A 13281-nucleotide genomic window follows, 5' to 3' on the forward strand; every position below is an offset into this window, starting at 1 on the left:
CCGGGGCACGAACCCGTGTCCCCTGCATCGGCAGGCGGACTCTCAACCACTGCACCACCAGGGAAGCCCTATACTAAGCTCTTATTATCACATGGATTCTTTCACTGGCTCCTCATGGATACCCTCATGAGAGTCATTAGCCCTATTTTACAGTTGGGAAAAGTGAGGCTCAGGAAAGGTAAGCAACTTGCCTGAGGTCAAACAACAAACTCTGTAAACGTGACCCAGCACGTTCATCATTTCTGGCTTTCAATCTGAAGACCAGGCCTGCTTCCCTTTGGCTGGTCCCCTGGGGGCCTAGACCCAGGAATCCACGATAGCCCCAAGTTTTTTTTGTTTTTTTTAACATCTTTATTGGGGTATAATTGCTTTACAATGGTGTGTTAGTTTCTGCTTTATAACAAAGTGAATCAGTTATACATATACATATGTTCCCATATCTCTTCCCTCTTGCGTCGCCCCAAGTTTTTAACAAATACAATGCCTTATACATGCACGTACCACATCATTCAAAAGTGTTTCTGAATTTGGAGTAGGTTTTTGTCATTATGTGGTGGTTGTTTTTTGTTGTCATTTTGTTTTTTCAATTAAAGAATGCCATGTATACAATTGCTGTCATACGGGGAACACTGTCAAAAGCTGTCCTCATTCTCAAAATGTTAGGAATCTCTTGCTTTATCTCCCACGCACTGCAGCCTCCATCTAGGAGGCTGTATTGACATAGACACATCATGAACTTCTATGCCTCTGCGCCTTTGCATATTCTCTTCCCTCAGCCTAAAGTCTTTCCTTCCCTCCAGATAAGCCAACACCTCGCACCCACACACATCCCAGGGCTTACCACCTGCACAGCACCCCACCTCAAAGGTTCCCCTCTCCTGAAGTCTCTCCTGGCGCCCACCTCCGAGTTGATCACCCACCAAGGAGCACATCATCTGACATATTCTCCAACGAGAATATGCACGTGATTATTTCTGGTCTCTGATCCTCACAGGCCGGAATCTCATTAATGTATTGGATCCAGGAATGTGGAGGTAGGGAAGGGAGGGGTCCACCCCTCACCTGGTGGATGACGCTGGCTCTGTGGTCTGTCGCTGCAGCCGTGTGTGATGCATGATGTGCTCTTTGACCGACCTCTGCACCTCGGCAGGGATATCTGGGGATGTGTGGCTGATCTTCACGGCTGCCTCTAGGAAGCCCAGGGTGTTGGGGTCTTTCAGCTTGTCCGCCATGTTGCCTCTGGAGCTGGGGCTCTGGAGGGCCTCCGGGGAGGGGTTAGCAGAGGAGGGGCTGGAGGCCTCCTTGTTCCTCCAGGGCATCCAGCACAGCTTCCAAAAGAGAAAGAGAAAAACTGCCACCAGGGCCACGCCACACACAATAACTACCACTGTGAGGAGGCTGACAGAGGTGCCTGCCCTCAGCCAGGCAGGGAGCGACAGGGACAGACACAGGAGGGGAGAAGCAGGGAAGGGTGTTCAAAGAGGGGCCACACAGAAGGGACAGAGACGGAAGAAGAGAAAAGAGTGGTCATGAGAAGGCTGCCCAGGTAGAGGAGGGATGGTTGTAGGGTTGATGCTCCGTATCCACCTTGTAAAATATCTGCAGCCTCGGGTTCACCTCGGTCTGATTTCTCCAGCTTTACCCCTCCCCCCACCGCCAGCTTGGGGAGCACCTGGGTTGCCTCCCCTCCCCATGGGCACGTGTATGGGGAAGGGAAAGTAATTTAAATAGCAGCCTAAGCAAATGTGCAAATTCGTGAAGCATTCACATTTGGATGCTGTTTGAATTTCTATTAGAGCTGTTACTATGGCCAGATTTACAGCAGGGTCGGTTTTGCAGACAGCTCTCTTCCTCCACAGGCTGTGGGGCCTTGGGGACCCCCGGCTGGGCTACCTCATTCCCTTCTCTTACCCGGCGCCTGCCAAGCCCACAGCAGGAGCTAGTGTATAGCGCAAGCCCACAGCAGGAGCTAGTGTATAGTTAGTAGGTTGACTTGAAGTGAATGAGATCGGGCATAATCTCCTCGAGGAGGGGGATTAGGTCTAATGCTTCTGCTGTACTCCCGGAACTCTGCACATAGTAGGCTCAATAAATACTCGTATTAAGTTGGAATCTGATCCACACAGTTGACTTCAAAGCTAAATACAGATGATTCCAATAGCTGTCCTTTCCCCCCATTCCTGTGGCTATGTGAGAGCTTTGCTGTAAAACTGGTATTTTTGAATGTCGTGATTCGTTCAGAGGCAGGCATTCACTGTCCCACACCCAGCCCACCTCTGCCCCCAGTAGGATGCCCAATACCCCAGAAGAGCTGTGAAGGATGCCTCCCTCTGGGAGAAATTGTTAAGCAGGCTTCCCACCCCACCTTTAGGAATGAACCTTTGAGCCCAAGGCCTCTTCTTACTCTGAGATGTCAGAGGCCTTGAACCAATGATGGGTTTGCACGAAGGTCACTTGTAGACAAGCCAGCAGAGGAGGCTCGTTTGGCTTACATGATGATTGAAATATTGAGCAATTCCATCATCACTATCGTCATCATCACACCAGATTTCTGGCTTCTCTGGAAAAGGCCTGAGGACTTGCTAACTGGACCTATGCTCCCGCATGGTGGAAACTGGCGATGCCCTTCGGAAGGCTGCGTGCTCACCAGCTGCTCTCCCTGTTACCTGCCTGGCCCCTGCAGGCTTGTGAGTTTGTAGTCTCTGGATTATCCTGTCCCCATGCCTTAAGAATCTTGGGATTTAAGATGAGAAATGACCCTACAAGTGAGGCTGTGCTTTTGCAGATGGGAGCAGTGGTCCAGAGAAGGGACTTGCCTGGGGTCACAGGTCAGACACAGAGCCTGGACCAGGGTCCAGATGTCCACTGCCCAGCCTGGGGCTCATTCCACTGTCCCAGACTGTTTGTCCCTGATTAAACTATAGGCTACTATAGCCCTGTGTTTTTTATATTTGTCTGACTCAGGGCTCAGCATAGAAACTGACACATGAGAATGAATGAATGAATGAGTCAATCAGTGGCACATAAAACAGCTGTCATTATCTCTCAGCCAACATTTACTGAGCATTTGCCATGTTCCAGGTGCTGAGCTAGACTGGGAGTATAGAGATGCTCAGTTCCTCCTTGGGAGATCAAGAGTACTCTCACGGCACATGGGCCCCCGTGAAAGCTGTCCGCCATCCAAAGGCACCTGAGAAGGAGGCCAGAACATCAGCCACCCTCTCTGGGGAGTTAGCACTGCCTCCCAGCTCCCTGGTTGGAGGGTACTGGCCTTGACCAGCTACCACCTTCAGGAATAAGGAATGAGAGCGCAGGATCCTCAAGTCCTTAGCAACCTACTCCAGCCCCCAGGTCCCTGCCTGGAGACAGTGGAGTCTCTCCCCAATATAGGAACTGAGGTTAGTCCACCAGAGACTGCCAGGGACCAGAAAAACTGATTCCTATTTAACTTCTAGACTGAAGATCTGCAATTATGATGTGCATGCATCCTGGGAGCACAAGAGAAAAAATATCAGATTGTTTAATATTTATTTATTATCTTAAAAATAAGAAAGAAAAATTGTAATATACAGGTTGACAGTAATAGGAATGATACCATTTTATTGTTGGATTTAGTCAAGTTATTGAACATTACAATGTCCAAGGTACAGAGTGCTTTTTATGTATTCACTCATTTAATACTCTCCAGTGAAATAGGTAAAGATTATTATCCTCACTTTGCAGATGAGGAAACTGAGGCACAGAGGGTTAAATAGATTGCCCAGGGTCACACAGCTGGTAAGTGTTTGGACTGAGATACAACCCAGACAGTTCAGCTCTACAATACCCCCTCTGTACGTGTGTATAGAACGTGGGAACAAAAAACACATATTGGAGGTATTAAATCAAAATAACTTTTGCTGTTATGAGTTCATGATCTAAATGGTTTGAAGACCGTTTTTTAGGCCTGGATCACCTTGGGGTTCACCAGGAATGCTACCACAGATATGGGTGCCCTTATTCTAAGCATCTGGCCATCTCTGGGCCCTCCACATCTGTTCACTGTTACAGCTGTTCCGGGTGCAGTCTCTGCAATATGGGTCACCTTAAAACAAAGGGTATTTCTAGAGTTTTGCTTTCCTTTGATCATACATCTTGCTTGCTCTGGTAATAATTAGAATTTTAATGAGAAAGGGGGAGAATGGGGGAAATCCAGAGAGCGGAGAGTGCATTTAAATGTTCAGCCTGACAAAAAAACTGAATTCACAAATGAAAAGAGAGGTGGAGGAATCAATTTTTCCTCGGTGTGCTTGCTGTTTTGAATGCGTCTCCACGTGACCCCCGCTCTGGCTGTTATTCCCTCGGAGCTGTGATTAGGGAAGGCAGAGGTATGGATTATTGGGACTTGGCACCCAGCGCTCGATACTGGTTATGTAAGATCAGGAGGCCATTCCTCTGCCTGGAGAATCTTCTTCCGGGATATCTCACAGGCAGGCAATGCAAGGAGAATTAGGTTCTGATGCTGAGTGGGTTCACCAACACAGGGGAACAAGGTGGTGAGCAAGGTTGGTAAGACCAGAATTAGGCCAGGATGGGTATGATTGTATAGGATTTAGCCCCTTTAAAATTACTACATGTGGCCTTGAACTCAGCCAGCCCGTGTAGCCTGGCTGAAGGTACATAATGGCCCAAGGGCTGTCCAAAGGCCCAGATGACCTAAGATATGTGCCTTCCTACCCTAGGCCTGCTGGGGCCAACCCACCAGGATGTGTTGCCCTCTAGTAAATCACAGGTGCATAGCAGCCTTCAAAGTCTTCTTCCCACTCATGTCTTGTTTGAACCTCAACCTTATGAGGCAGATAGAATTTTGAGGGGCAATTCAGCCACCTTTTGAGTCCCGACCCAGTGCTCTTCATATTTATACCATGCACTGGCTTCATGGCAAGATAGAGGTAAGCCTCCAGGAAGGGAGAAAGTCCTTAGCACAGCACTGAAAAAGAGAAAGGACTTCCTAAGTGTTTCTATTTGTATTCTTCCTCCCTGTCTTTTTCCTTCTTTATTTCCCCTTCAGCCTGGAGAGAAAGAAGCACTGATCTAAAGTCAGACTGGGCTCATTCAATGTCCATCTCTACTGGTTTTAATCTCTCCCAGCCTCTGTTTCCTCATCTGTAAAATGGGTACAGTAATAGTATCTACCTCATAGGGTCATTGTGAGATTTAAACGAGATCAAGTGCATCAAAATTGCTAAGGACAGTGCCTAGAATGTAGTAAGCCATATAATAAATATTTGCTATTTTTATTAGAATTATCTAGTTCTGCCCAATATGATTTTGGACATCTCCTAGTTCTGAAATTTGTTTAGTGGGCAGAACACGTGCAAACCATGAACACTAATAAACAGAGACAGCTTTAACTTTATCATTACAAACTAGGAACCACCTTACTAGTAGAAATAATATAACTATTTCATATACAGCTAGGTGTCTCTGTATCTCAAGACATAATACATAATATATCAAAGATCTCACATCTCCAAGTTTTTCTGTCAACACTCATCTGCTTGCTAGTTGTTCAGTTGTTTTGTCATTACTGTCACCAGCCAGCTGGTGAACAGGAGCAAGCTCTAAAGGAATGTGAAGAAATTCATGGAAGAAAAATGTTCAACTGAGAACATGCTATGCTTTTGCAAAGTTTTCTTGGAAACTGGGGGAAAGAAGTCCATTACTCAGTATTAGGTGCGAAACATCTTCATTGAGGCATCACAGGAGACCAGTATTCCATGGGTTCGTGGTTTGGGAAACCCTATTGGCCAGTCACCCAGCAGCCTCTGGGAAAGCAAATAGCTATGGAATTTGGCTTCAGAAACACACCCAGTGACCTGGCGTTGTGTAGGGCACGTGGCTTCTAGCCTGGGCTGGGGAAGTGGGCACCACTGGGTGATCAGACACCGGGCAGACATCTCAGCTGAGCACCAGTGCCAGAATGACCACAGAGCACACCCGCCCACATTTCTAATTGTGTGACCTTCAGCAAGTTACTTAACTTCTCCAAACATTGGTCTCCTCTTTTATTCAATGGGGATTCTAATTATCCCTACTTCACAGAATCATTGTGAATATTAAATAAACTCAGGCTTTGAGCACAGTGCCCAATACATGGTGAATGCTCCCAAAAGTAAGCTGCTTTTACCTCTTCCTGTTCTGTTTTGTTTGTGTTTGTCTGTTTGTTTGTCTGGTGGAGGATAATAGTTTACTGGGTACAGGATGGACCCAAAGCTTGGCCATCTGAGGCAGGGAAGGGGACACAGGACCAGAGGGCAAAGCACCTGAGAGACCTCAGGCTCCTTCTTTCCTGGGAAGTTAAGGTCCCCTGAATGCCATCAAGGCAGGACCTGCTTGTCACCTTAAGTGAGATTGTCTGACAGGGGTGATGGCTCATGGCCTCCCTCTTTTTCTGGAAAATGGCAAGCTATTAATTAGAAACCCAGGGCTTTCTTATCACCCCAGTGACACTTCTTTCTCCAGAGACAGAGCCCTGGTGCCCAGGTGGCCCCTCCTCTTCTCTCCACCCATAGTGTTAGGATTTATCAGCAGTCCTCATCGCTTGCTATTGTTCCCATTTTTCTAATGGGCCTCCACGTCAGGAAGATCCATTTTGTAATAGTAACAGACATTCTCGCTAACAGATTGTAATTGAAAAGATAAACTGGGGAGAGGAAGTGAAAAGAAAGGACCATTTTCCCTGCTCCCCTCAAAGCTGGAGAAGGCTGGCTTCAGGGTCTGGGGCTGCTGACGGACCCTTGGAAACGGGCAATGCCAGGCTCTGCAGAGCAGGAGCTGCCTTGGCCAAGGAGCTGCCATTCAGACACAGATGGAGAGATAGACCAGCACAACCCAGAGACCAACCAGCAAGAAACTCAGAGGCCCCAAAGCCTGGAAGGAGCAGCGGGTAGTCTGGGAAGGAAAAAGACTCTGGGCAGAAACATTTCTACTAATACTAGTAATATTATTTGTTATTTATTTCTACATGGTAAGCACTGTGGCCCTCAGTGATCTCATCTAACCTTCACATCCTCCCTAAGAAATTCACCTCTCAAAGATAAACTAACTACGTTTAGAGATGTTAACAAAATAACTTGTTCAAGTGTACCTCAGTTAAGTGGAAGAGCTGGTATTTGAACCTGGACTTTCTGATGCCAAAGCCCAGGTTCTTGAGCCAGGCCCTTGAGGGGTCTGAAGGTTGAGCTGAAGAACTACAGAGGAGAAGCCTGGGCAGAGAAGCTAGAGAGGTATTTCTTCACTATAATCAGGAGAGGGTGGGTTGCATAATCTACTTTTTGGCCTGACCCTCTGAACCTGGGCAGAGCCCCGGGGACTAGGATTACGACCAGCCTCCCCATCCTCCATTTCTTTCTCCTTCCCTGGAAGATGCAGACACTACAGCCACCAGGCAAATAACCAATGGCCCCTGGAAAAGTCCCATTCAGAGATGTACCTGAGAAATACCTGAGTGTGTGTATGTGTTGGGGCAACAGGGGCTATTCTGTTCTGAGGCTCACAGACGTTCTCCATTAATAATAAGCTCTGCTGTGGCTTGTAAATTTATTAGGAGAACGTAGTATAATTAAAATTTAGGGTTGGAGGGGAGGGGGAGCAGAAAGCCTTTGCTTCCTTTCCGAGATCCAGGCCTAACTACCAATGGGGATATTTATTAGGAGAACGTAGTATAATTAAAATTTAGGGTTGGGGGAGGGGCAGCAGAAAGCCTTTGCTTCCTTTCCCAGATCCAGGCCGAACTATCAATGGGGATAATTAGCAGAGTCCAGACAGAGAAGGAATTAGTGCTCTTGGAAAAGCTGTGATGAGGAGAGACAATGCTGGGTTAATTATGGCCGCACCAAGCTTTATGACCGGGAGCCTGTTTGCACCATCATTAGGGGATTCAGGGATAAATCAGAGACTAATGTGGAGTGTTAGAGCTAACAGAGCATTGGCGTTAATTTAGCAATTATTAGTATTATTTTGGCAGATGGTATAACTGTGCCTTTCTGCCTGATTGGTCAGGGCATGTAGCCCCTCTGAGTGGGGCAATCAAGCCTGGGGCGATGGGGGGAGAGGCAGACAGAAAGCTTCATTCTTTTCCCTCTACTCCCCTCTCCCTTTTTATACCTGCAACTAGTGAGAAGAGAGGTCTGCCTGGGTCCTCGTGGAGCGAGAAAAACAGTTCAGCGCCCCGCACAGAGAGAAGGGAGGGATGAGGTAGTGTCATACACCTGGAGCATCCAGGGCTGGATGCCCTGCTCACTTCCACTTTCAGCCCCTCTGCTTTCAGTTCAAGTGGGGCTGAGTCCTTCCATTTTTAGAGGCTTCTTTTCCTAAGCCGGACCAGCAGGGGTGCCACTTAGCTGGGTCAGGACTTTCTCTTAGCCTGCTGCGCCCCGCTCCAGACAGCCCTACAGAGACCAAGGAAACCTGGCCTGATCCACGTGCCTCAGTCTTACTCCTCCTTATTTTCAGTCATACATCATATCCCAACTCTGTGGACAGAGAGGACAGAGTAACGTTAGGACAGTTAGAAGAGAGCACATCTTTTGTACAGAGCTTGGAGGGATGGAGTATTCTGGATCTACCATCCCCACTCTGGAAGTTTCCACACAGAGAGAAGAGAACTTCTAGACCTGTAAATCCAAGGGCTCTACAACCCCTAGATACTGGACCCTGGTTCTAGAACTGTAAAGCCCAAGACACACCATAGTGTCCGAATAGCAGCACCATGGGTTCTAAAGGATTGTGCATTGCACCTTTCCCCAAAGAAGGCGAAATCTGCAGAATTCCTTCCTTCCATCAAGGAGTGAGGGAGTGACTCACTCAGTTATAGAAACAGGACTTTTGTATTTTGATGAAATGCTGTGCATTTAATTTGGCATCACAAGCAAGAAAAATACCTGTGCTGCAAAAGGCCAACTTTAAAGCCAGGTGGCTGAATCACAGAACATCTCCATAGTCATTAGAAAAGTGAACAAACATCACATACATCTCATGGCCATAGGTAAGCCAGAGAATAACCATTCCTGCCTACCAGTCTGGGAGGGGCAGGGCAGCTCAGGCTCTCTCAACAGATTCCTGCATTTTCTGGAACAACTCTGTACTTCTGCTCACTACCTTGAGAACCATACAACGCAGAACCCATGCTACCCACACTTAACTCTCTGCAACCTGGCTCATGGAAAAAGTTTATTCACCTCCATAAGGAAAATGACATAAAGAAAGGTGACGAACTGCCTGCCAGTTTCCCCTGGGGTGGGACTGTGGGGGTGGATATTAAGAAGGAGAGCAGACCCTTTACCTTTAGAGTTTTTTTTGTTAAAAAAAGATGGGACTTGCTTTCAGCTTCGACAGTTTGTGTAGAGATGTTTCCCAGTCAGGGTCTGATTGAGATTTCCTGTGCAGTTCCTAGCACAGACCTTGGCATATAGGAGTGTCCCAGTAAATGATAGCAGAGTCTGAATCTCTGTTGTTGAATCTCAGGGTGTTACTAGAAATCCCATGAGCTAGAGACTTAGAGAAGGAGTGAAGGCAGGGGAAAACATACAATGGTAAAGGGAACTGGGCATGCTCTTGTCACTTGCATTTTTCATAAAACTGTAAATGAAAAGATGCAGCATTTCTCTGACTGGAGAATCTGGACCCAGACAGTGGCTCTGGGATGCAGGGAGTAGGCTGGGAGGTGCGATACCTGCGGGCCCTGGTCCCGAATACCACAGCATCTCCCCAGACCCCGTGCTCCCCTAAACCCCCAAGATCCCAAAGCCACGCTCAACCATTTTCTTTCTCCTGCTATGATAAAGGGTCTCCTTCGGCCTTCCCCATCCCTTTCAGCCCTCCCCCGCCCCAGCTTGGCCCCAGGGCTTACTGAGGCTTGTGATTCAGCAGCCAAAGTTAAAGTTCCCCAAGGCTGACAACTCAACCTCGCTTTCTGAAGCAGCCTGCAGGAAAGGCATACTGATTCATCTGGGCCTGCTGGCTCTCATCCCTCAGCCTTCTCTCACCCGCAGCCTGGCCATCCAGGTACCTGTCATTCCAGACTATGGGGTGTCCCTCTGGAGTCAGAACACCAGTGCCTCCCTGTATCAGGATGTGCTACACACATATGCCAGACGCCCCCCCCCCCCTTAGCATTTCTGCCCTAAACAGACAGGAGAAACAGCCTCCATACCCGACGGAACTCGACAGGTGTGTTCTCACCTTGAATTAGCCCCTTTAGGATCGGAAGGGTCAGAACCAGCATTAAGGGCCCCACTGGAGATGGATCACTGGAGGAAAGGATGGAAGGAGCTGGGGAGGCAGGAAGGAAGATACACCCTGACCCCTGACTTGGGGAAAATTGTGTGTGTGTCTGTTGGATATAGGGAGCTGGGTGGTGTAGATGGTGAGGGCACGGAGAACCAAAGTCTGATAATACTTGCTGGGCCTAATTTGCTCAGAGATTCTTCAAGAAGAATCAACCTCTTAAACCTCCATCACTGTACCACCCTCTAAAAGTTCTTCTGCAGGTCTAACCTCAGTCCCTTCTGCTGCAGTAATTGTCCCATTGATTAAACATTGCCAGGACCGGAGAGAGAGAGAGAGAGGGAGCAGCGCCCCCCTACAACCCACACAGGGCCGAGGTGGGCTCCACGCGCCCCGAGGCTGGACACAACTCCACCTCACGCACACAAGCCTCCCCTGGCCCACTACCCTCTTCTCTCTCCCCCATCCCCCAGCGGCACTGTTCCTAACCTAGGACCTATCTGTATCTCCGACCTCTAACCTCAAGTGAAAACAGGGCCCTGGAACCTGCGGCCTCTGGGGAGCTTACCCCACCTGTACCTCCTCCAAGAACCGCGGCTTCCGGTCCCAGGAGAAGCGCGTGGAGACGAAATTCCCGCCTCTCGAGGCCCCCTCCTCGCTTTCCCGCGCGGGTGGTGCGCAGCCGCGGGGCGACCCCAGCGTACCCCTAGGCCCAGTGCCACCGGGGTCAGGGTCGGGGTACAAGGAGGGGTGCAGTCTGCGGAGCCAAAGGAACCCCGGCGCCTTGGTCCCTGCAGGATCTCCCCACCCCCACTCCGCATTCTCTCGAGGCTTCGCACTGCTCGCAGCCTCTCCCCGCGCAGAGGGAACGCGACCCGGTACTCCCTTCCGCCCAGGACCCTCCAGATGTCGGGATCCGGCAAAGAAGCCCGGCTGTAGCGGGCAAGCGCGGCCGCGCGGCGCCGGTGAGGCAGGTAAATACCCGCCGCCGGCCGGCCGCCAAGCTGCCCACCCACCCGCGGCTCCGGCCGCCAGGGCGCGACACGCCATTCCCGCTGTCGCGACTCCCGGGAGACGCCGCAGCTGTGCGCCGGGCCCGGGCCCCGCGGGGCTCGGGCTCCGGACTCACCCGCTCCGGCGAGCTCGACCGGCGCGGGCTCCCGCCTGGGCTCGGCGGCCGCCTGGGACTGCGTCCGGCGCAGGGTCCGCACCGTTCGGGCAGGAGGCGCCCGCTTGGCAAAGTCGGCAAGAGGCACCGGCTCAGCCGCGCACCGGCCCCGAGTCCGAGTGAGTCAGAGAGAGACCGAGGGAGCAAGTTATAGGGGCGGGGGGTAGGGGGTAGGGTGCTGAGACACCCTCCCCCACCCCGCCCCCCGCCCCCCAGCGGAGACGCAGAAAGCCACTCGCAGCCGGAGACACCCGGACACAAAGACCTCGTGCCAGCCGCAGATCCAAGTTTCTCCCTGAGAGACCCAGGGGGCTCGGGCCGCGTTCCCCGAGAGAACAGATAAGCTAACGGACAGACCGACAGGCGCACCCAGGGACGTCGACACCCCGAAGAGACGAGTTACTTCCTCAGCCGGGATGTCCCTGGTCTCCTGCTCGCTCTATAGACCCCACCACTGGCAGATCGCCCGCAGAGCGAGCAGAGAGACAGGAGGGAAACTGAGGCCCCTTGGGGCGCCGCGTCCCGGGAGCCCGGCTTTCGCGGGGGCCCCGCAGAGTCACACAGGAGGGGGCAGTGGGATTCTCTCCCTCCCGGGTCCCCTTCACGTCTCTCTGCTTGCCCTGCAGGTTATGGGCCAGGGCACTGGCCGAGGCTGGAGACGAATCCAGAATCCTGAGCCGGAGTTCTCCATCAAGGTTCCGGGGTTCCCGGGGTTGGGGCTTTGGGGAGCGGGGACAGCCAGGGCGAGAATCCGGGAAGGGAGGGGGCCTCGGCTTTTCTGTTACCTGCGTCGGCAGCGCTCGGACTCCGCTCTGGGGGCTCTAGCTCGAAGCTCCGACAAGTCTCCACGTCCAGCCCGAGAGGGGGCGGCCGAGCCCGACACAGCGAGGCCAGGACCGCGAGCGCCGCCTGGCACCGAGGCTCCCCGGTCTCCCACACCCCGCTCATGCCCTGGATACCCCAGCCCTCCAAGCAGCCGCCCGAAACCGCGCCGCGGCCGGACTGGGGCGGGGCAAGGCGGCCCCAAGAAGACCCTCGCCGCAGCGGCCCCCTCGGGCTCCGTTCGGCTTTTAATCACTTCCCCGCAGGGTCTCCGCCCCTCACGTGGCATCCCGCAGCAGCTGGCAAGTCTGGCGCCTCACGGCCGCCCCCTCTACACTCAGCGACCAGTCTGAGTCCGGGCGGTTCAAGGCGGGGGAGCCAGGTTGTTCCGCATCCTGGAGGGTGCAACACTCGGGAAAGAGCCTGGGATCTGGCTCCGCATTCACGTCCTGGTGTGACCTTGGGCCTCTCTGAGCCTCAGTTTTTCCTCTCTCTATAAGGGGTATAATGATTACGAGTGTTTCACGGGTTGCCTGGGGATATAAAGATAGTGTTTGTGAAAACACTTGGTAAATTGCCACATGCCACACAAGTGGCAACGAAATAGACAAACCTATTACAGAAAGAAGGATGACCCCGCTGGGGGTGGGAGGACCTTGGCCAAGGTTCCTGATGGGAGGAATTAGTCAGACTTGCCCCAAGTCGCAGCTTCGAAGACAGAAAACCCTAAGACTGCGGGGCGATGCGAACTGCAAAAAGACTTTCTGAGCCCCGCAATCCTGAGGTCCGCGGTACCCGCACGTTGCTATGGCGACGGGAGGCAGCGGCCGTCTCTCTCCATGGCAACGGGAAGGGAAAGTTTCTGGCGAATCGGAATGGGGGGGGGTGTTTCAAGAGGGCTCTCGGTTCCCGCCAGACCCATCTCTCCGCATCCGTGCGACACCACTGATGTTACGCTTGCTATTAAGCGTAACAAGGTCCAGGAAGACCGAAAACTAAACGGGAGGATTGAGGCTAGATAG

General features: G+C 51.5%; 1 protein-coding gene across 1 annotated transcript in view; it reads right to left on the bottom strand.

Annotated features, from left to right (window-relative positions):
• Positions 1 to 12385, bottom strand: part of SYT6 (synaptotagmin 6) — a 58291-nt gene extending 45906 nt beyond the window's left edge. The window contains exons 1-2 of the mRNA XM_007462480.1: positions 12223 to 12385; positions 1063 to 1411 (exon numbers count right to left, since the gene is read on the bottom strand). Of these exons, the coding sequence (XP_007462542.1) occupies positions 1063 to 1411; positions 12223 to 12385 (512 nt within the window). The remainder of the gene's footprint in view (positions 1 to 1062; positions 1412 to 12222) is intronic.
• Between the last annotated feature and the right edge of the window lie 896 nt (positions 12386 to 13281).

Source organism: Lipotes vexillifer, unplaced genomic scaffold (genome assembly GCF_000442215.2).
Source record: "Lipotes vexillifer unplaced genomic scaffold, Lipotes_vexillifer_v1.1 scaffold1029, whole genome shotgun sequence".
NCBI lineage: Eukaryota > Metazoa > Chordata > Mammalia > Artiodactyla > Lipotidae > Lipotes > Lipotes vexillifer.